The sequence below is a fragment of the Brachyhypopomus gauderio genome, chromosome 4 (assembly GCF_052324685.1).
Source record: "Brachyhypopomus gauderio isolate BG-103 chromosome 4, BGAUD_0.2, whole genome shotgun sequence".
Classification (NCBI taxonomy): Eukaryota; Metazoa; Chordata; class Actinopteri; order Gymnotiformes; family Hypopomidae; genus Brachyhypopomus; species Brachyhypopomus gauderio.
Genome location: NC_135214.1, coordinates 16,571,067 through 16,591,374, shown reverse-complemented (window position 1 = coordinate 16,591,374; position 20,308 = coordinate 16,571,067). Strand labels below are relative to the sequence as shown.

At 43.6% G+C, this 20,308-nt stretch overlaps 2 protein-coding genes across 8 annotated transcripts; both read right to left on the bottom strand.

The window, feature by feature from the left end:
- Window positions 1-440: 440 nt before the first annotated feature.
- On the bottom strand, window positions 441-8,373 carry slc23a3 (solute carrier family 23 member 3). 4 transcript variants are annotated; one of them, XM_077002667.1, is made up of 12 exons: window positions 8,035-8,373; window positions 4,330-4,466; window positions 4,173-4,243; window positions 3,964-4,025; window positions 3,507-3,688; window positions 3,215-3,314; window positions 2,858-3,059; window positions 2,253-2,503; window positions 1,970-2,075; window positions 1,686-1,853; window positions 1,494-1,589; window positions 441-1,363 (listed from the first exon to the last, which is right to left on the bottom strand). In XM_077002667.1, the coding sequence occupies exons 1-12, from the start codon at window positions 8,164-8,166 to the stop codon at window positions 1,110-1,112; spliced, it is 1,761 nt and encodes a 586-aa protein (XP_076858782.1). In that variant the 5' UTR covers window positions 8,167-8,373; the 3' UTR covers window positions 441-1,109. The 4 variants fall into 4 exon arrangements, with proteins under 4 accessions (XP_076858782.1, XP_076858785.1, XP_076858783.1 ...); XM_077002670.1 differs by lacking the exon at window positions 8,035-8,373 and adding an exon at window positions 5,315-5,975; XM_077002668.1 differs by lacking the exon at window positions 8,035-8,373 and adding an exon at window positions 5,183-5,293.
- A 557-nt stretch (window positions 8,374-8,930) lies between these two features.
- Window positions 8,931-19,704, bottom strand: bin1a (bridging integrator 1a). Of its 4 annotated transcripts, XM_077002661.1 has the most exons (20): window positions 19,407-19,704; window positions 17,669-17,749; window positions 17,481-17,535; window positions 17,263-17,357; window positions 16,610-16,705; window positions 15,625-15,735; window positions 15,360-15,452; window positions 15,168-15,253; window positions 14,857-14,932; window positions 14,713-14,768; window positions 14,334-14,378; window positions 13,685-13,757; window positions 13,368-13,490; window positions 13,139-13,231; window positions 12,901-12,918; window positions 12,300-12,557; window positions 11,903-11,953; window positions 11,630-11,689; window positions 11,422-11,523; window positions 8,931-11,220 (listed from the first exon to the last, which is right to left on the bottom strand). In XM_077002661.1, the coding sequence occupies exons 1-20, from the start codon at window positions 19,491-19,493 to the stop codon at window positions 11,119-11,121; spliced, it is 1,761 nt and encodes a 586-aa protein (XP_076858776.1). In that variant the 5' UTR covers window positions 19,494-19,704; the 3' UTR covers window positions 8,931-11,118. The 4 variants fall into 4 exon arrangements, with proteins under 4 accessions (XP_076858776.1, XP_076858777.1, XP_076858780.1 ...); XM_077002662.1 differs by lacking the exon at window positions 14,334-14,378; XM_077002665.1 differs by lacking the exon at window positions 12,300-12,557 and having other exon boundaries at window positions 19,407-19,703.
- Between the last annotated feature and the right edge of the window lie 604 nt (window positions 19,705-20,308).

The following is a 20,308-nucleotide window of genomic DNA, read 5'->3' as shown; positions in this document are numbered from 1 at the left end:
TGCTTACACTGGAACATACTCACAAACACACAAACACGCACACTTTGGCATGAACACAATTACACACATCATTATACTGACTGAGATAATGCAACAGATGTAAACTGTAGATAAATTAGCTCAGGTAAGAGACTCAGCCATAGGGAGTCTTAGCCTGTCTTATACTGTTGGTGTTTGAGTAGAACGAGGTGTTCTGTGGGGAAAAATGGAAAGAAGGGTGTGGGATATGTACTCAAATGCAGTTAAATGTAGTTCTGAACAAAAGCTCTGCAGTTATTGGAAAAAGGCAAAATCCACCGGATCTACAACGTCAGGAAGAGCCTGTTCCTGGTGGCCTGCTGTTCTGTTCTTTGTGCTGTTCTTACTCTCATTAGTCTATCAAGTTCAAATTCATTGGTGTGGACTCATTGGTGTTGTCAGTTTCATGTTTTTGCTGGAAATGTTCTTTGTAAGTTTATCAAGTATTTAATAGTCACATTGTACACTGTATTGCTGCATATAGCATACACAAAGGGGTAAAATACACACATTTATTAGTTATACCAGTTAGGATATTAAAATATACCATATTAACTTTAGTCAATGCACTCGGAACAATACACAATGTCAGTAAACAGCCTATTAAACATCCTTTTTATGCCATACAGTTTGAATTCCCTATGTATGCTTTATGGAGTAATACTCTATATACAGTCTGACTTGCTGTATTTACCTTTTTGTGGCATTATTAACTTTTTACCAGAAAGATGTCAAATTATATAATGTTCATAAAACTATTTAAAGATCTATTTTTCAAAATTAAACGATATGGAAATACGTGTTCCCCTCTCTTTCATTCCTGAAGTCATAGTTTCCGAGGTGACAGCGAAACGTCCGTTTCCTTGGTGCCTGGCATCCGTGGAGATGTAAGTGTACCTGGGTCTGTGCGAAACTTGCGCTGTGGGTGATGGCCAGACCCTCCACTGTTTTCCGTTCAAACCGTGAATTGTGGTCACGTAAGACTCTGTTAAAGAACCAAACGCGACAGGACAGAAGCGTAACCAAAACAAGTGTAATGCAGCCCTGCTCGTTGTATACTGACGGTGAATCCAGTCCGATCCTGCCGCGCGTCATCGGCCGTCGTGGTGCAGAGGCAATAAGCTGAACATCTCCGGGGACGTCACCACGATTTTCTCCACCTGTGAGCCCCTGCAAGCGCAGAAAGGCAGGTAGCGCAGACCGGGAAGCGCTAGCAGTCTCCTGACGAGCTCGCAGGGCTCGTACACAGCCTCCAGACTCTGGACGGTGGCTTGCTTCTTATCAGCTAACGAACGTATCTTCATCGTGCTCTGATCCCGTTCAAGGCCCCTCTCAGACAGAGTTCCTGGATGGCGGAGCAGGAGGTTTACTGGGACCAGTTCATGCTAAACCAGTCATAATGTAGTTCACAAATTCAGAAATATTGTTCCCCACATGTACAGCATTGCCATCCTGTTTGAAAAAGTGGTCCATACCTGAAACGGTGTGGTCTAGGAGAAATGCCAGGAGTCCCACTAAAAACACCGGCAGCATCAAGCACGACTGGAGAAACACGTCCAGAGGTGGAACACCTAAACGTACAGAGAGGAACCTGAGAGTGGGCGCGCCTCGCTGCACGGGACGTGCACTACATCACAGCCGGGTGGAGGAAGGTGTTCGCAGCCTACCGGTGTGGATGAAACCCGACTGCACCCGGAACCAGCGAGGCAGAACTAAAGACATGAACACGGTGAAGCCCGTGTTGAATATGTTGCGTCCCGAGTCCACGTCCGTGTACTGGAGGTACGTGATGCCCGTCGCCGACGCCACGGTGTAGGTCACGCTGAGCACAGCGCCTGGCAACCAGTGAGGAGAGGGGAAACAAATTCAGAGAGTCCAGCACCTCCTCGGGTGCGGTGCCGGGACAGAGGACGGGGTGATGGAGGGATGCTGAGTGTGAGAGGACGGTCACCATGGACAGCCAGAGGGATGGAGGCAAGGAGATGAATCAGTGGCAGGAACAGCCCTACAAGGAGCAGCATCACAGCAGCAAGCTGAACTGTCCCCCGAGACCCACACTGAGAGAGAGAGAGAGAGAGAGAGAGAAATTACAAGTGAAATACAAGCTGTGAGAGATGTTGCTAATAAAAGAGACATGAAGCAGATCCAATGGCCAATAAAATGTAAAAAACAAAAAAAATCACGTGAAATTTCAGGGCGTGCGTGTGATGTACGGATATATGGCAGTGTCATACCTGGCTGAGGCCCAGGGTACAGGCATTAGCCACACTGCTGCAGACACCCACTGGCGCCCCCATCAGGCCAGCAAGGATACTGCCCAGCCCCTCCACACTTAACCCCCTGTTACAGGCCTGTGCTGGAGGTGTGGGAGCTTTCAGGAGTCTGGCTGATAGCACATATACTGATGAGGAGCTGACGCAAGACGACAAGCCTGCTGCCACTCCAGCTGCAATACCCTGGCTTGACAGCAGGGGGAGTCCTAGACCTGCATACATACAGGCTGTCAAGTAGCGTCATATACAGTGTCCTATTCTAAACCAGGAATTAATATTTGAGCAATAGGTTTGGCTCACTGAGAATTATCCCTGTCAAAACTAAATTGCAGAATTAAATTGCAGAATTTTTTGCTTGAAAATTTTGAACATTAAGCAAACATTGATAAAAATAAAGTAAATATTTAATATCTTTAAATAAGCTAAAATATTTTCCTCTTTCCACAAATTGACAGGAAGCACTGACTTACACTGCCAATAATGCCTGAACAAGCTAAATATCTCTAAAAGCTAAATGTCTAAATGAGACTCCTCTGACAAGAATTGAGAAGAACTGCTGAGGGAACCTGGTAGAGGCAGGCTAAGCCACGGTTCAGTGCGTTCTGGTGAGGGCAGCCTGGACGAGTTTCCGACAGGCCGGGGTTGGATGAGTGTCACATTGACGTCGGTCTTCAACAAAAGCAGCTCAGGCACGGAGTACATTCTTATATATCCACAATGGTGCAGAGCAGCACAGACACACCACACCGACAGCACGGAGAGCAAAATCTGCAGACACACACGCGTGCATGAACATGAGCGTTCCTGGGGCTCGTTTTCTGGATTCATCTGAGCATTTCCATTGGACAACAAGTCCCTAAAAAGCTGCCCTTATCTTTGCATTACTCCTTAGTCAGTGGCAGCAATGTCAGCCTGACACTCACAGAGAGTCTGCTGATAGGAGGGAAGTGCAGGGACCTCAAACGGGCGGGCAGGACCCCACAGCGCAGGTGCTGAGACAGGCCCACCAGCAGGACCACGGCCCTAAACACAGAGGTGTGCGTGAAGGTGTGTGTCACAGCTAATAGAGGGACTGAACTCCTTTAAGTAAATGAAGTGGCTTAATTCTTTATCATAGGTAATTATGTCCAGTTTAGTTAGCACATGAACGGATGGGGGAATTGACAGAGGGGATGTGCAGAAGGAGGCAGAGCCTCCAGGCGTGCTGACGCTCACAGCAGTGCGAAGCCCCAGTGGCCTGAGCAGAGAAGAGCCGCCTCTCTGTAGATGGAGAACCCCAGCATGCAGAGCACTGGAGTCAGGACGAGTGGACCACACCGCCCCTGCAACGCTCCACCCGCCCCAGACAAACCCACGCCCAGCTGCACCAGTCCTGCGACCACGGCCATGCCCTGGAGCTGCGCACACACACACACACACACACACACGTACGTACACAAAATACACACATAACCCAGCAGCAAAAAAACAGGTGATTAAGCTTAAGCATGTACACATATAACTGCACAAATGTGCGCTTCTTCAGTCAGTGAAGACAAGTGATGCAGTTAGTGTGACAATGTAGAAAAGTTGCTCCTACAGAGTGTGAGCTGATACTTCAAAGCACACTAATGGTGAGAGATAGTAAGAGGAGTGGTCTGAGTATTCAGGACCACGGACAGCAATGCAGTACCTCTCTTACTGGGTGTGATGGTGCCACAAAAACTTCTGATTTGTCACACTGCCCTCTGCAGGCTGCAGTTAAGTATAACAATGAACAAAATTGCAGCGTTGTAGTTTATAGCCAGTTGTAACTCAAAAAACGGAACTGAGCTTTGATTAATGTGGATAACAAGGCTTAAAGGAAAACACATATGGTGTCAGGGTGAGAACTTGACTGACATGTCTGTGCAGAAAGCAGGACAAGAGCAGGAACCAGGAAGTCCAGAGATGGTCCTTGGACCATTGGCAAACTGTGGATTGACAGAGAGGAAATATTTCATAATAATAATGTGAAAGGGGGCTGGTGGGGTGTGATCCAGGGGGGAGGTGATCTTACCATGATCCAAAACAAGTGTGAAAGAGTGTAGAAATTCCAGAGTAAAAGAACACAGAAGCTGCCAAATGCTCTCTCTCGTGTTCATGCACTAATGCCCCAACCACTAGTGCACACAGAGAACTGTGCACCAGGACATGCTGTGACAACAGGGAGAAAGAGAAAAAAACATTGATTAGGTCAGGCTAACCTTTTACAGTGAAGGTTTGTCATTTTGCTGGTTAACAATACCCAGGCAGGGAACAGGACAACACATCCAGACAGAGCAGGACCCACTCCCTGCCTAGAGGCCACGCACAATGACCACGGGTTCAGTAGCAGACTAATAATGTTCAGAATGTTCTAACATCCCTCCACACACAGTCCACTCTCTCCCTATTCCTGGGACTTGAACCAGCAGCCCTCCAGTGGACAGATGCTGTTCTTTTCCGGGTGAGTGTTGGACCCAAGTTATTATTTATATATTTATCAGGAACATTTTCCCCCACAACCAATACCTCAAATTCATTTTGAAATACTATCAGTAGGCCTTTATAATATAGCAAAGTAGTGTGAAAGCAATGTTTATGAAACCGGAAAGTCTTGAAAAAATAGCTTCGCTTTGGTATAACAGTTTTAAACACTGGGAATAGTGTTTTATGTAATAAATATAGTTTAAGTTTTATTCGTTTTATTTGTGAGCGAACCAATGGAGGTATGTCCACATGTGAAGGAAAGTAAAGAAGGTTTGCTGGAAGTGGCTGTATCAAACATCACGCACTGGCGCTTTGTTGTGGTTTTAACTTCCGTTAATCTGGCAACGAGAAAGCCTCATCAATTCAGTACAGCGGGGGAGATTTGATGCGGTTAAACTCACCGAATGTGGGCCAGATTGATCAGACTAGTTCTCCACAGTGTATGACCTTACCGAACCCACAGGAAAATAAGGCCAGACGAGAAAAAGAGGGAAACTAAGACTGCGCGAGACACTGGGGACGTGGACGCGAACCTGCCGAGCGCCTCAGCCGTCGATGTTCTGGTCCAATGTTCTGTCGCTTCAGAACAAAACTGATGAGCTGCGAGAGTTCAGGTTTTCAACATGGATTCAGAGACGCATGGCTGACTCCAGGAGACTTGGATACCGATCTGTCGATAGTTGGATTTGACGACCCGATTCGTTTTGTACAGACTCTAAAGCAGCGGGGAGATAAGTTTGTCTCGATGGACGAGCGTGTGTGCAAATCGGTCTTAGAAGAAGAATTTAAACACAAAGGACATCGATCTCTTATCTGTTTCTCCTCGGCCAAACTTAACAACTTAACAAGGCAATTCTTTTAAACAGTGCATTTCTTTTTTACATATTATATTAATCCTAAAGATCTTAATCTCAGTGAGACGACGTAAATTATTAGAGACGCAGTTGTTCTCCAGAGGCATCTCATTTTATTTTATGGGATTTTATCAATGTTTCTTTAAAGCAAAAGTGAAAAACCACATATAGCAGAATGTTACCTGTCCAACTCACAGTATGTTAAATCTTTGTTATGGCTGATATTTTCTCAGACCTGCATTTAGTTTCGCTAATAATTGTATAGGCCTATAGGCTACCTTTATACATCCCAGTTTATAGGTCAGGTTTGAAAATGAAGTTAAATAATGCAAGTTTATAATACATTTCATAAACAAAGATAATGATTATACAGTAGTGGTTAGTAATTATGTATTTTTGCGAAGAAACTATAATCCTTCAGAGCATGGACGTAATTTTGATTTCAAAAGTGGGGGGGACATGGATTCGTAGCTATTTAAATATTTGGTTTTAACCGTAAAAACTGGGGGGACCAAAGCCGGCTTTTGAAAAAGTGGGGGGGACATGTCCCCCCCGTCCCCCCCCAAAATTACGTCCGTGCTTCAGAAACGAATTAGAATGTAGCCCACCTTAACAATATAATCAAGGACAAAAGAGTGGAAGACTTATAAATCAGAAAATGTTTTTAAAGGCTTTATACAGAGAAAGAGGGAAATATGAAAAGCTGTGAAGACAAGTAGACAGAGATAAGTGTAGTGAAAGAAACAAAAAGACAAGAAAGCAATAACATCTAGCATAGGGTCTGAAAATGTACTGATGTGGAGGGAAGGAATGTGATAATGATCTAGTGAATGATTTTAACAGGTTTAAGATTTTAAGTTGATTATTTAAGAGGGAAGAGAGAGGAACCAAGCATTCAGGGTTCAGATCAAGTATTCTTGGTGTAATGGGCACTTCAGGGAACTGGATTAAACAGGGCAGACATTATTATCATGCTGTACAAAAGAGATGTGTGCAATTTTGTATTGTATTTTTAAGCAGTTTTTTTACATTATATAGTCTATGGAAGCAATCCACAATGACTGCACTGGCAAAGGTGACCCAGCCTGTGGTCCAGGTGATTTCAGATTAGTTGCCTTGACACATTTAGCGGTGGATGCATTAGAAAAATTGATTAGGAAGGAGAGGAGGGCAGTGAATTCTGAGAAATGCTTGGACCCGCTGCAGTTTACTTACAGGACAAATGAGAGGGAAGGGGCTACAGGAAGTTTATTCCTTTATTTATACGAACATTTGAAAGAGCAAAATATAATTCATGCAAGAATGCTGTTGATCGATTCTTCATGATATTTTACCATTTATCCTGCCACATCGGTGGGCGGAAAGGTTGGTGGATAATTACTCACTGGACTTTAGCTTGGTAGGGTGAGTTATTGATTTTTTGACAAACAGGACCCAGAGAGCTGAGTTACACTACTTGTTCTCTGACAGTCGGTTCTTTCACGGGCTTGACATACACTTGTGTTTTATTCTCACTTTTGTTTATTATTTGTGGTTGGAGCGTGTATGAGGACAGACACAGATGTCTAGGTAGTATCTGGTTTTCTTCAAGACAAGGAAAACAGCCAATGGTCTGATTATGGAGTTTGTGCAGTGGTGAGATATTTGATTCCTAATGCTTAACGTTTACAAAACTAAAGAGATGGTATAAGACTAAAGAGATTGATTTTAGCCAGGACACTAAACAGTATTTACCTCAATCATAACACAAAATTTTTAAGAAATGTTGACATATTTTCATATTTTTCAGCAAGTTTCAGGATTGCTCTAAGCACATCTCTCTATTGTACTGTCAGTTTTGAAATTTGCATTTATAAATTTGAGCATCAAAATAAGAATGTTCTCAGCTGAATTATGAAAGATGTCATTCAGATTACAGGACAAAGGCAGCTGTCTTTATAACAAGATTAAATAAATTACTGTATCGTTAGATCAACCACTGAATGAAAAGTCTCAACATATTTGATACAGACTCCCAAAGATATGCTGTAACAAATGTAAAAGCCCACTTCTTGTATGTAAATTTTGCTATAGAATTTTGATGTAAGAATTACTGTTTGAAATCAGGATTCTCCTTGCGAGAGAATACAAAAGACTGAGCCAAACTGAATTGCAGTGTGGACCTAATCATACAAGAAGCTGTTTGCAGGCATATGTTCTCTGGTCATGTGAAGAATCTAACATCGGTGAAACGTTGTTATAACTCTGGGCATTGGAAGCACGTAGCACGTGCAGCTGATTTTTGATTGCACAGAGCAATGTCGTGTCTCACGGATACACATTAAGTAAGGACAGCCGCACCTTAACAATCTAAATTGCCTTGACTAAACCTAAGAAAGCCATGGTGAAACAGCCTGTACCTGCAGGGCCAGAGCTACGTTGAGCAGCAACGGAGGTCTCTGGTCCACTTGGAGCCACTTCAGTCTGTCATCTGGGTCCGGAGAGTCCTGCTGAGTACACATGGCCATACACACGCCATCCAGCCTCCCCATGACCCCACGACCCCTGCCCCCTGATCTCTCTGTGTCCCGGCTGTGCTTGGTGTTAGTCTCCTGCTGTCTTTACAAGCCTATGTCACTACTGCAGCTGCCGTCTTATTACCTCCAACCCTGATCATTTGCTCCGAGCCTCTTTCTCTCTGCGGTGATTCTTGGTCCTCTGTCGGCACACTTGGCTATGGCCTCTCTCCTTCACTCTTTGTTTCTAAACCATATGATGACCTTTGACTCCACATTGTGAAAGCTGAGCTGTTTGTTCCCGACTGGATGTTTCCACTTAATCATTATCCTCTTGCTGACTAAGAAAAAGAGTTTACAGATTACATAACAATAGGGCTTTCAGCATTTGCATTTCTGCTACCTCAAGCACTCAGCTAAAGAAACTAGCTACGGTCACAATTCCACTTAATGTACGTGTCAACTGAGACTTTGTTCATAACTATGTCTTCCTTTATCTAACTATGATGTTTACTTTATTTAAGCAGAGCATGGCCATTGAACAGTCCTCAGTCTTTCATTAGTACAGGAAAGGAGTTCCTTAAGGCTGCATTCCCAGGACAACAGGTGTTAATGTGTCACGTCTCATGTTGCAGCACAGAGCAAAAGCTTTCATTCTTAGCTGTGTGGTGCCACTTGTGAACCGTACCACTGCCCAAGTATCCAAGCTATCGGTTTCATTATTAGGAACACCAATATAACATTAAACGTCAGCTGTAGTGAGTCTAGGGTCTACTGAAAAAACAATAAAGGACATGTGATATTGGAATTAAATCAAGGTTTATTAGTACTGACCAGACAGCATTGTACAAAGCTGTAGAATAGGAACACTCATGGCTTATAGAAGCATAAGGTAGACCTGGACCTCACTGTCATCTCAGAACGAGAACATATAGACACCAACACACTGCACATGAGGTTAAGCATGCCCGTCACATTCACACAATGGCCACATGTATACTGTTGATATGCTGAGAGATTATGTATATTCACTGATGAGGCTCAACAAAAATTATACCGTGTTCACATTTACAAATGCATTGGCACAACAACAGAAGCAAAGATACTATTATTCTGAAGTAAAGAGGAATTAGCATGTTTTTCAACCTGCCAGCGTGTTTTATAAGATCTAATCAAACCGAATCAAGACATATCAGATAGAACAACAGCGAAAGCTCCAGTAATTCAGTTATAGATCTGACGTTCACTGAAGGACACAAGATCAAGTGTCAGAATCACACACACGTACACACAACCGCACGTTTGATTGGATGAAGCTCTTCTGCCCTTGGACATTGAAGGTGCATCATTACAGGAAGATCAAGAAGAATAAATACGAAAATAAAAATATTTTCTTTTAACACAGCACAAACTTTGTCAACCAGGCTACACTTGATCCAGTTTATCTCTTCCTCTGTGTGGACTATGTCATTACCAGGTTAAAATTCATATCAGGAGATACAATTATACAGAGGGGAGGTTATGTTTCCAAATGAACCAACAAAAGAATGAAATATGAAGTGTTCACACACAGAAATCTATAGATCAATGCACAATAAGACCCACTATAAGCACTCATCAGTATCTCCACCACTGTCATCTGACTCACAATGTACAAAAATAAACTATAAATACAGTGTAACAGGATTCAATAAACATTATGCATATTCCTGGTTGTGGTTGAAAGTTGCACCATAGGAGAGTAACTGCTACTCTCAACAGACGTTAACACACACGCACACACACACATTTTCTTTCAGTCAGAATAAATATCAGCATCTTGGAGACACCTCCAAGAATGTGATGACAGGAGAAATGAAGATTGGTTAAAACATTATTGCATAATTACACATCTCGAGGAGAGCAGTCACCAATATCCAGTGAAGTTCTATAGAGCATTAAATAAGATTTATCATCAGTATATGACAGCACTGATTTATGTGTTTCAATAAGCACTAATCTGCCCAATAGTGTGGGCGGGGGAGTTGAGAAAGGTATCGTCTGAAAGCTCTGAACCCGTTCACACTGTCTATACATAAAAGCTGAGGACCAAGCAGAGCACAGTGTTTTATGCTTAGTTTTCTACCATTTAACCTGAGCAAAAATTCATGTTCCTTACTGTCTAAACTAGCTGCATATGTCAGTGTTCATCTGCATATAATTATGGGATGTTGTTGGCTTTTGTGTTTTGATGAGTCTGCCTACTATACTAAGTAGGAGATTTTCAGATATAGCGCTTAGGTGAAGGTTTGCTTCATGCCCATATAATGACTTTTGAATTCATTAGTTCTTTAAACACACCTTTAGATCCAACATAAGACAAAGAGGTCGTGGGGAACCATCTACAGGCCTGAGGAGATTCTAAATCCTCCACAAGCTCTCTCAGCTCTGACTTCATTAGAGTTATTCAAAAAGTATCATGCATCTCTTATTTGTACTATTAAACATTAAAGTCTCATATATTCTTTATAGGTTTCTTATATTTATGAGAATGTTTAACTAAGGGAGAGGGATAAGATCAGAGGGCCTGAGGGTTGGCATGGACAGTCTCTTTAAAAAGTGGCGATTTACACCCAAGTGTAAATATTTAACAGGCTGGCACATATAGCGTAAGCCTCTCAGCTGAGTATAACATCACAAAGCAACTGAGAGTTTCTTTATTTTCAAAGAATTCACAAAGAAAAACACAACACACAGATAAGGTTTGACAGCCACTCTGAGATCACCCCAAAAAGTATAAACACAAATCCATTAACAGCATGTCTGTCCTCTGCTGCAAAAAGTCTTCGACAGAATCACTTGTGAGATCTGCACGAGACCTTGTGCGTATGCTGCTGCAGAGCTGTTTCTCCTACCTCTCTCCTTACTAAACATCCACATGTGGTTGACCAAGCATTTATGGAAGAGAGTGTGGGCTGAAGCTCTACAGAGAAGGTCCTATTCTGGCTCTCACATCTTCTGTGTGAAGTTCTCAGGAAACACCCCTTTTTTGCTGAGATCTTTAGTCTGAATCCAGTCGAGCTCCTTCACTCCCACCAACCAGCCGTCATCCTGTAACAGCACAGAAGATCTCGGTTTGCTGCCCTGATGCTTTGAATCATCACTGACAAGCATGAACCATATCGGCTTGGGTCAGTCACACTGCTGTGGTAAACAGACCGGATCTGCTGGAGTTGTGTGATATTCAGAGTGGCCCATAACCGACTGGAATCTAAGGCATATCATAGGAATATAAGAAGAGACGGCACTGACCTGCTCGTCTGAATGATCATAGGTCATCACCAGCACCACATCCCCAGCCTTCATCTCCAGCTCATCCGAGTCGTTGGCATTGTAGTCATGCATCGCTCGAACCTGCAGAGGGCGATCATGGGTAATTTTGTGGTTGCATTGGAGAGCTCTAATGAAGAGTGAATCTAAAGAGGATTGTTAGAGCTCATTGCCAGAATGTTCGACTCACTTTGTACAGGAAGCCTGGTGGCATTTCAACTTCGACACTCTCATTATCAGCTTCTGCTGGCTAAATGTAAACAGGAAATGAGATTCAAACAAGAGGAAGTCTAAATACAGTTTCCTCTGCATTAGTCATTAGTAATGCAAGTATAAGATTACAAAAAAAACATATCTATTTGTATGTTTGTATGCATGCATGTATATATATATATATATATATAATGTGTGTGTGTGTGTGTGTGTGTGTGTGCTCTTGTCATGTGGGGTTTTTAGAACATACAGAAGAAACACTCGCTGCTGCTTCTTCAGGAGCTGCTGTACTTTCTGCTGCCTACAAAACAGAGAGACCAGATGAAAAGGCAACAAATAGATCGACTAACAGACAGACAGACAGACAGAGACAGAATACAAATAAAAGTCATGTAAATCTGCCCACCAACATACCATGCTTAGTTCACTCAACCACCATAATTACTACTACTACTACTACTACTACTACTACTACTACTACTACTACTACTACTACTACTACTGCTGCTGCTGCTACTGCCAGCATGTCCCAAACGCCATGCCAAGCAACCATGTGCCTTACTAGTGGTGCCCACAGCAGCATGCCTTAAGTCTAGCTTCTCATCAGCCAGCCAAAGGCATAGGCACCGCCTGAGCTAGAACAATACCTGAGCCCCATCACAGCCCTGAGCCTGTGCCGGCTGGCACCCATCGCCCTCCCAAGTCGGCTGGGCGGCTGGCTCTGTGCGCACCGGCTGGCTACCTTCGTCATCCCAGGTAGGATACGCGGCCGCTGCCGTTTGCGCGGGCTCACTACTGTCATCCTCACAGGAGGGCTGGGCAGCGCCATCCCCCCCGCTAGAGCGCACAGGCTGGCTACCATCATCAGCCCATGTCTGAGACGCTTCCCCTTGGCTCTCTACCTGCTGCAAGGGTGTGAAGGGGTGGGGGTGGAGGGGGGGGCGGAGGGAGGGTTTGGGGGAGGCGGTGGTGGTTCATGTAGGAAGGGGGCGTGTTGGAGCCAGAGGCGGCAGGACCGGGGGATCAGGGGATATTGAAGAACAAGTGAAAGATGTGAACCCTGCTGTTGCTACAGGTTTAGAGATAAGGACACCTGGGTGGACAACAGAGAGCTCTTTTGTTGAGAATTTGAACATGCAGCATTTTGTAAATAAAGACAAACAAACAGAGAGGAGCGCAAATGACATGTCCAACTGCACAGTAACGTTTATAAAGTAAAAACAAAGAAAACTCAATAAAACAGCTCACCTCCCAGGAATCCCAGGTCTTCAAAAAAACCACAGTATGGGCCAGATATAAGAACAGTAATGACAAGACAAGACATAATAACAAACATTAGACAAACCACGTGACGATTAATGTAATGGAAACAAAATAATACAGTATCTTATCCACAAAACGAAAGAAAAAAAAATCCCTCAAACATATAAATAAAAATTTTGGGGTCATTTGACCTTTTGAGCCAAAGGCATTATGGGAGTCACACCTGCGGAGGTGCAGCAGTGGCACCAGGTGTGGTGGCTGCCTGCAGTGTGTCCAGGTCCATGTCTAAGAGGTTGCTGGTGACTGGTGCATCATACTGTGTGAGGGGAAGAAGAAATCAGCTACAGCAAAAGACAATATGAATCCCCTTCCGTGTTATTGCAGGTTTGAGCTTTGTGCTCCCAGGAGCATCAAGCACCACGGCGAATAGGCTGGAGGTGTGAAGCACTGACCTGTGTTGGGGAGGTCACACTGATGGCTGGCGTGGCTGCCTCGTCAAACAGGTTAATAATGTTATCCTGCTTCAGATCCTTTGATGGTGTCACTTTTGGAGGTGGAGGAACAGCAGGTCTCAGCTGTTACACACACACACACACACACACACACACATTTTAACTTCAAGTTTCCTAAGTTAGCTACTATAAGTCATTTTGAAGTATAAACTAAACATACTCACTAGCCACTAGCATTCATATTGTGGGTGATTTTGAATTACTGTACGTTAGTCAATGTATTTGCTTTAAAAATCCAACACTAACTGTGTTACTACCTTAGACGGAGATTTAGGGATGGCAGGTGGCCCTCCTGGGCTTAGAGTGTGATTTGTGTCTTGTGTAGGTTCACTTGAAAACAAAGGAGAGCTCTATTAAATTGACCTCCATGGCATTACTGCTTGTAAGGGACCACATGCTTCTTGTAGGTCCCATCCAAGTCCAGCTACCCTGCACTACAGGCTGATCCCTCAGCAGGCAATGGTGTCTATAGCCTAAACTAATGCAGCACCAAACCAGAACGATTCTCAGTCTTTATGGGAGTGGGAATACAACTATTACTCATGCAAAGACTCTTCAACACACGTGTTCCTGATGCAAACTCATTCTCCACACGCATGCTTCTGGATGGACATACAGGAGACTCTGTTCAGACACGTTAGGAACACGTCAACCGCAAGCTAATGGGCAGCAGGCCGTGGCGGAATGGGTTCCATCTTGCACAAGACAATCTGCTGTCCAGGTGGGCAGCTGAAGGCAACACACAAAAGCCTCCAACAGAAGTGAAAGCATACGCACATACCGCACACGCACATGGCACACGTTCACAGATTATACATCCTCAGACACACACTGATAATACACACACACACACACACACGCGCGCTGGTACGCGCACACGTAGCACCACAGGGCTACCACCATTACCTCCTTTGGGTCGTTCGCGTCTTCCCACCTCGGCTGCCTGCTTTTCTGTGAGAGTGGTGGTGGTGTTCAATTGCTTATTTATTCTTCGGTTTGTTTATAGCATAGTCATACTGGACAGAAATGCTAGTCTCAGTCTGAGATGCCTCTTCTAAAGGAAATGGTGGTGACTCTTCAAAGATTTAGCTAAAGTAGGCTAACAGTGACCAGCACGTGTCCTGGAGAGCTAACACCTCACAGGCGTTAACTTCAATAAACTCAGTTTACTGAAGGTCTTGATTAGGCTCTGAGCTAAACACTTCATGGCAGTAAATCTCCAGGACGAACATTTGTCACCCTAAATTCAGAGGTGATGACCACCAAGAGCAAACAAGTGACTGACCTGGACATCTCCTGATTCTCCACTTTCTCCAATATGTCGTGCATATTATGACTCAGCTGTGAAGGGGAGAATAAAAACAACAACAGTCTTAAACAACAAGCCCCATTCACACAGGAGGATCTGAGGTCTAGCTGGAGTCTTTACCTTGCCCATTTCCCTGTGAAACTTCTCCTCCAGACCCGCAACACTCTGGAAAGTGTTGACATAGAAGCCAACGCGACTGGAAGAGTAGAAACAACATCCAGCAAACTGGCAGTGAGAACATCCTCACAAAGCTACTGCAGGACACTACAAGGTCAATGAGTAGAGAGCCATGTCCTGAGGCTTTCTTCTTCTGCTAACAAATCCTGGCATAAAGCACTGAGCTTTGGGTGTACAAACACCATTCAGGTACACAAATGCATATTTGAAGTCACTACGTGCCCACTATAAGGTTATTAAACCACAGTGCTCACCTGTTCCAGAGTGATGGAAGCTCCTCCTGAAGGTCTATGTTGATGTCCTCAAATACCTTCTGGGCCCTCTCTAACTCTTCCTCTGCCTACACACAAACACACATACATATGAATGAATGCTGGTCAGGACGTATTCCACATGGACCGACGCTGCCTGAACATCGCATTAAGGAGCATAATGTGTTTAACTACCTGACACCTGGTTAGGTTGGTCTGAGCGACGTTATGAGCAGACAGTATCCCCTGTGCCCATCCAGGAGTGGCCCTCTCCAGCAAAGACGCTGGCTACACGAAACAAGCCCAAACTAGTCAAACGGCGCACAATAGATTCACCCAACACATTTTTTAATGCATGGACGGAAGGATGAGCAGCAGATGTTTTCTCGCACGAATTTGAAACAGTTCGTGGTGTGCTGCAAGCAAACACTTGTGTCAGTGAGAGCCTGGGCGCCGCCACCTTTGAGATCTTAACAGGCGCGTCCTTCTTCTTGCCCTTGTTGACAGCAGCAAAGTTGTGGCGGGCGCTGTCAAAGTCCACCAGCTTCCTGTCTCGCTTCGCTATACGGGCCTGGAGACACAGGCAGAGGTGGAGTACACAGGTGGAGGTAAGAGTACACAGGTGGAGGTAAGAGTACACAGGTGGAGGTAAGAGTACACAGGTGGAGGTAAGAGTACACAGGTGGAGGTAAGAGTACACAGGTGGAGGTAAGAGTACACAGGTGGAGGTAAGAGTACACAGATGGAGGTAAGAGTACACAGGTGGAGGTAAGAGTACACAGATGGAGGTAAGAGTACACAGGTGGAGGTAAGAGTACACAGGTGGAGGTAAGAGTACACAGATGGAGGTAAGAGTACACAGGTGGAGGTAAGAGTACACAGGTGGAGGTAAGAGTACACAGATGGAGGTAAGAGTACACAGGTGGAGGTAAGAGTACACAGGTGGAGGTAAGAGTACACAGATGGAGGTAAGAGTACACAGGTGGAGGTAAGAGTACACAGGTGGAGGTAAGAGTACACAGGTGGAGGTAAGAGTACACAGGTGGAGGTAAGAGTACACAGATGGAGGTAAGAGTACACAGATGGAGGTAAGAGTACACAGATGGGGGTGGAGTACAGAGGTGGAGGTAAGAGTACACAGATGGAGGTAAGAGTACACAGATGGAGGTAAGAGTACACAGATGGGGGTGGAGTACAGAGGTGGAGGTAAGAGTACACAGGTGGAGGTAAGAGTATACAGGTGCAGGTAAGAGTACACAGATGGAGGTAAGAGTACACAGATGGAGGTAAGAGTACACAGGTGGAGGTAAGAGTACACAGATGGAGGTAAGAGTACAGAGGTGGAGGTAAGAGACACAGATGGAGGTAAGAGTACACAGGTGGAGGTAAGAGTACACAGGCCAACATGTAAGAGGGCTGGAGAACAATCACGCTCCTTAATATACCTTAATATCAGGGAACTGGCCCAAATAGGTGTCCATGGAGATCAAAGCATGGTCCACTAGTTTCTGGTGAAAGTCGGTCCACAGGAGGTCTGAGTCCTGTAATAAACACAGCAGTGCAAAATGCTATTGTTTTGGTGCAAGTGCACAGACATATTCATACACCATGGCTATGTGCACCCTAACACCCAGACGATTCTATTGAATCTAACTTCAAAATCAATTCTAGCATAAAAACATCACTATACTACACATACACTTTCCACATAGTGGCTAGAAGAGAGAAATCTTGAAAAAAGGCTTTCTGAAGACTACATCAAGGGATATTTACACTATATTTGATAATAATAATTTAAGAATTGACCTAAAACTGTTCAAATGTTTAAGCCTAAAGCTGACGTTCAAATCACCTCCCATCAGTACTGCTTTAGTGCATTTCTAACATTCCCTTTAGAAAGAAAAATCTGAGCCACAAAACCACAACTTTTAGTGAATTACATAACAATACGTTGTCCCGGTGTTTTGGAACAAGAAATCAATAAAATGAAACAAACGGCAAAAACCAAAGCCATGTGACAGACTGGAGAAGATGGGTTAACACTCCAACACATCCATTCACCACAACTAATAATGAGACCAGCAGGGGAATCAGTCACCTCTATGGTAGAGTCCATTTCGTCTTTGCCGTACCAGTCTGAATCATACATATCAGCCAGACACTCCTGGAGACGGCTAGACGACTCATGCATTGCTGTTGGATAGCAACAACAACAACAACAAACAAATAAATAAATAAATAGAAAAGAAAAATCATTAGCTGTGCTGGAACTTGATAAACGGCATGAAATGGTTAATCTCGAGTTATTGAACGAACCTTTTACGGCGGCCAAATATGCCCGCAGGTCTTTCTGCAGTTTGGTTCCCTCCACCTAGGAACCGAATTACAAAAAGACAATACTGTGTAATACAGACACAGACAAAGAAACTGAACATCCACTGTGTAGCAATACGAGAAAGCAACTAGACTAGTTTTATGAGTAATGGGTCAGTGTGCGTTGTCACCAGCTGTTTGTTGAAGTTTATCACTCCTTCCTCAAATGCAAGATCCTTGGTCTCATCTGCCTTGCCGAGTTTTTGCATAACCTGAAAGATGACAGAGGCTGCAAGACTGAAGGGCAAAATGAGGAATGTCATTGGAAACACTACAGTTCAAAGACTGGAGGCGTGTCAGGAAAGAGAGAGCGCCTTTGTGCCTTTACATTAATCTAAGTCACAAGATGATGCAATCAGTTCTTCTTCTCAGAGTAAATGTATGGGCCTGTAATTTTCCCTGAGCTGAAGGGGAAATCTCTCATCGTTTATTACAGCTGAGATGGCCTTACAACCACAGACAGCAACAGGGCCTTCCAGGTCTCTTCTGAACCACTACATAGCTGATATTGTTGAGGGTCATCCTACCACTCAGCAAACAACATCGAATTCCTAGTCAGGTTTTAATGCAGGGCAAGTACTTAAAATATTCATCCTGCCATGATGAATATAATGTATGGCATATAATTATAATGCATGCTGCATTATAAGCACTCAGATAGTCTTAAAGGGCATTAAAATATGTTTGTTTGTTTTGGGAGGGTATTTCCTAACAGTTGTTGTGATGAATATAATATATTCAGTCTTAATACTATTAATATTAACTTTAAGACTGTTGTTGGTTGACTTGGTCTATGATTTATCTGCTAAGTTATAGGTATGAAGGACGATTTCATATCTAGTCAGAATTAACCAGTTGATTTTGTTGTCCTATTTCAAGTGACAAACAGGTTTAAAAGGAAGTAGGAGTTATAAGGCTAGACCACTGAACAATATATTTAATAACCGAATAGTTACGTTCCTAACTATATAATGACTTGATGTAATTACTACAGCAAGACACAAGTATAATAGTGGGAATGTATCCGTGTTGCAGGTCATTCATCTGAAGGTTAAGAGACTGCATCTAGCCTCACTTGGTTCTTGGTGTGGGTACAGTACTTTGGGTAATTAACCCCATCGAACCACAAATGCAGCAAACGTCCCTAGCTTCAATGGCACGACAAAAACGAACGGGTTAAAACAACACCAGCGATTCATTTATTGGGCTAAATGAAAAGGGATGATTAACCGCTGCAAAGTCATCAATCGGACCACGAACGTCACCTAAATTACGGGTGCAGTCACACATGAATGGATACAAAACCGTTCTGCAGTGTCAAATATGACACCAGCTGGCGGACGCCGCACCTCACATCATTTAGGCCACTCCATTTACCTACAGTGGAAGCTTACGGTCTCAATATCCCGCCCCCAAAGACCAGAATGATTAACCACAAAACCCCCATATTGTTATATTGTGAAGTCAGACGCATTTCTCCCGCGTGCGCTCTGCGTGGGCTCACTGCAGTACACGCGCGAGGATGGCACGAGCGCCCGGGATGGTGGGGGTGCGCGTGAGGATTGCACGAGCGCCCGGGGTAGTGGGGGTGCGCGTGAGGGGCGGGCCTGCGCTCTGCTCGACGCTTTCAACGTTAGCCTAATAATATGAGACAGATAACCGAGTCAAATAATACTCCATATTTTATATTTTAGAGACAACTAAAAAAGTGTTCGGTTTGGGAGAGGATGCAACCGGCGTAAACGCTATCCATCACAACATGGCAACTGGGCTACGGCAGTCCACCATCAGTGTACCATCAGTTGTAGAAAACATCAGTGAAATAATTATGAATGACAATGATTATATTAAAGTAATATAATTGCTTACCTTTTCTTGAGCCCTGGTAATTTTCTTCTGCACATTGCTCGCAATTTTTCCAGCAGAAACCCCCTTTCCCATCGTCAACTCAGCCATTTTGTCTTGCTTTTATTCTTAAACCCTGGTTAAAAAACTAAAACGTCTATTACATTAGGATAGTTAGTACGCGTATCCACAACACTAACAGTGATTTAATGGGTGCACAGTTAATAATAATGTCCTTTATCGTATGTAAACCTGCACGGACGCACTCAGGATCCTCAGATGCGCGTACACCGACGACAACATCGTCTTAAAGTGACAGTGCACAAAAAACAGAAAATACTCCCGACATGTTACAGACCGAATATCATAGGTTCATTCACGACGATTCACTTCTCATAATGACTCAGTTAACAACAAGGCCCACGAAACAGCAGACGGTGTTTCAGTGCCTTTTACAGAATGTACCAAAACCATAACGTATGTATGTATCAATAGAAACAATGAATCAATAGAAAGAAAGCGTGTAATAGTCATTTCATAGTACTGTGCAAAAGTACTGACCCCCCAAAGATATTCTGTTCTGTTAAGCAAGTGTTTTATTTGCAAGTATTGAGCAATAATAAATATTTATTTAGTATACAAATAGCCTAAACACTGATGTAATAAAACACCAATTTAAACAAATATTAATACACTGAAGTTACAAGATTTATTTGTACAAAAAGTTACAAAAGGTTGGCTAGAAAAAAACAAATTTGGGTCTCAAGCCCTTTCCCAGATATTTTTTACTTAGAAAATCTTTTAACATGATCTTTTAACATTAACACACAATTTGTGAATTATCCTAAAACCACAGCTTGCATCAAACAACTAAGTGATAGCGGCACTTAAATCTAACAGAAAAAGGACTGAGAGTTTGGCTGCAT

Bases quoted from the DNA above. Each gene is read 5' to 3' on its own strand.
- slc23a3 (XM_077002667.1), bottom strand. From the start codon at position 8,166: ATGGGGAGGCTGGATGGCGTGTGTATGGCCATGTGTACTCAGCAGGAC. The intron at 3,689-3,963 runs GTACTGCATTGC...GTGTGTGCGCAG, and splicing joins CATCACACCCAGTAAGAGAG to CTCCAGGGCATGGCCGTGGT. The intron at 1,590-1,685 runs GTAGGCTGCGAA...CTGTACGTTTAG, and splicing joins GTCGGGTTTCATCCACACCG to GTGTTCCACCTCTGGACGTG.
- bin1a (XM_077002661.1), bottom strand. From the start codon at position 19,493: ATGGCTGAGTTGACGATGGGAAAGGGGGTTTCTGCTGGAAAAATTGCG. The intron at 11,954-12,299 runs GTATTGTTCTAG...TCTGTTTTGTAG, and splicing joins AGGGCTGTGATGGGGCTCAG to GCAGCAGAAAGTACAGCAGC. The intron at 11,524-11,629 runs GTGAGTCGAACA...CGCCCTCTGCAG, and splicing joins CACCAGGCTTCCTGTACAAA to GTTCGAGCGATGCATGACTA.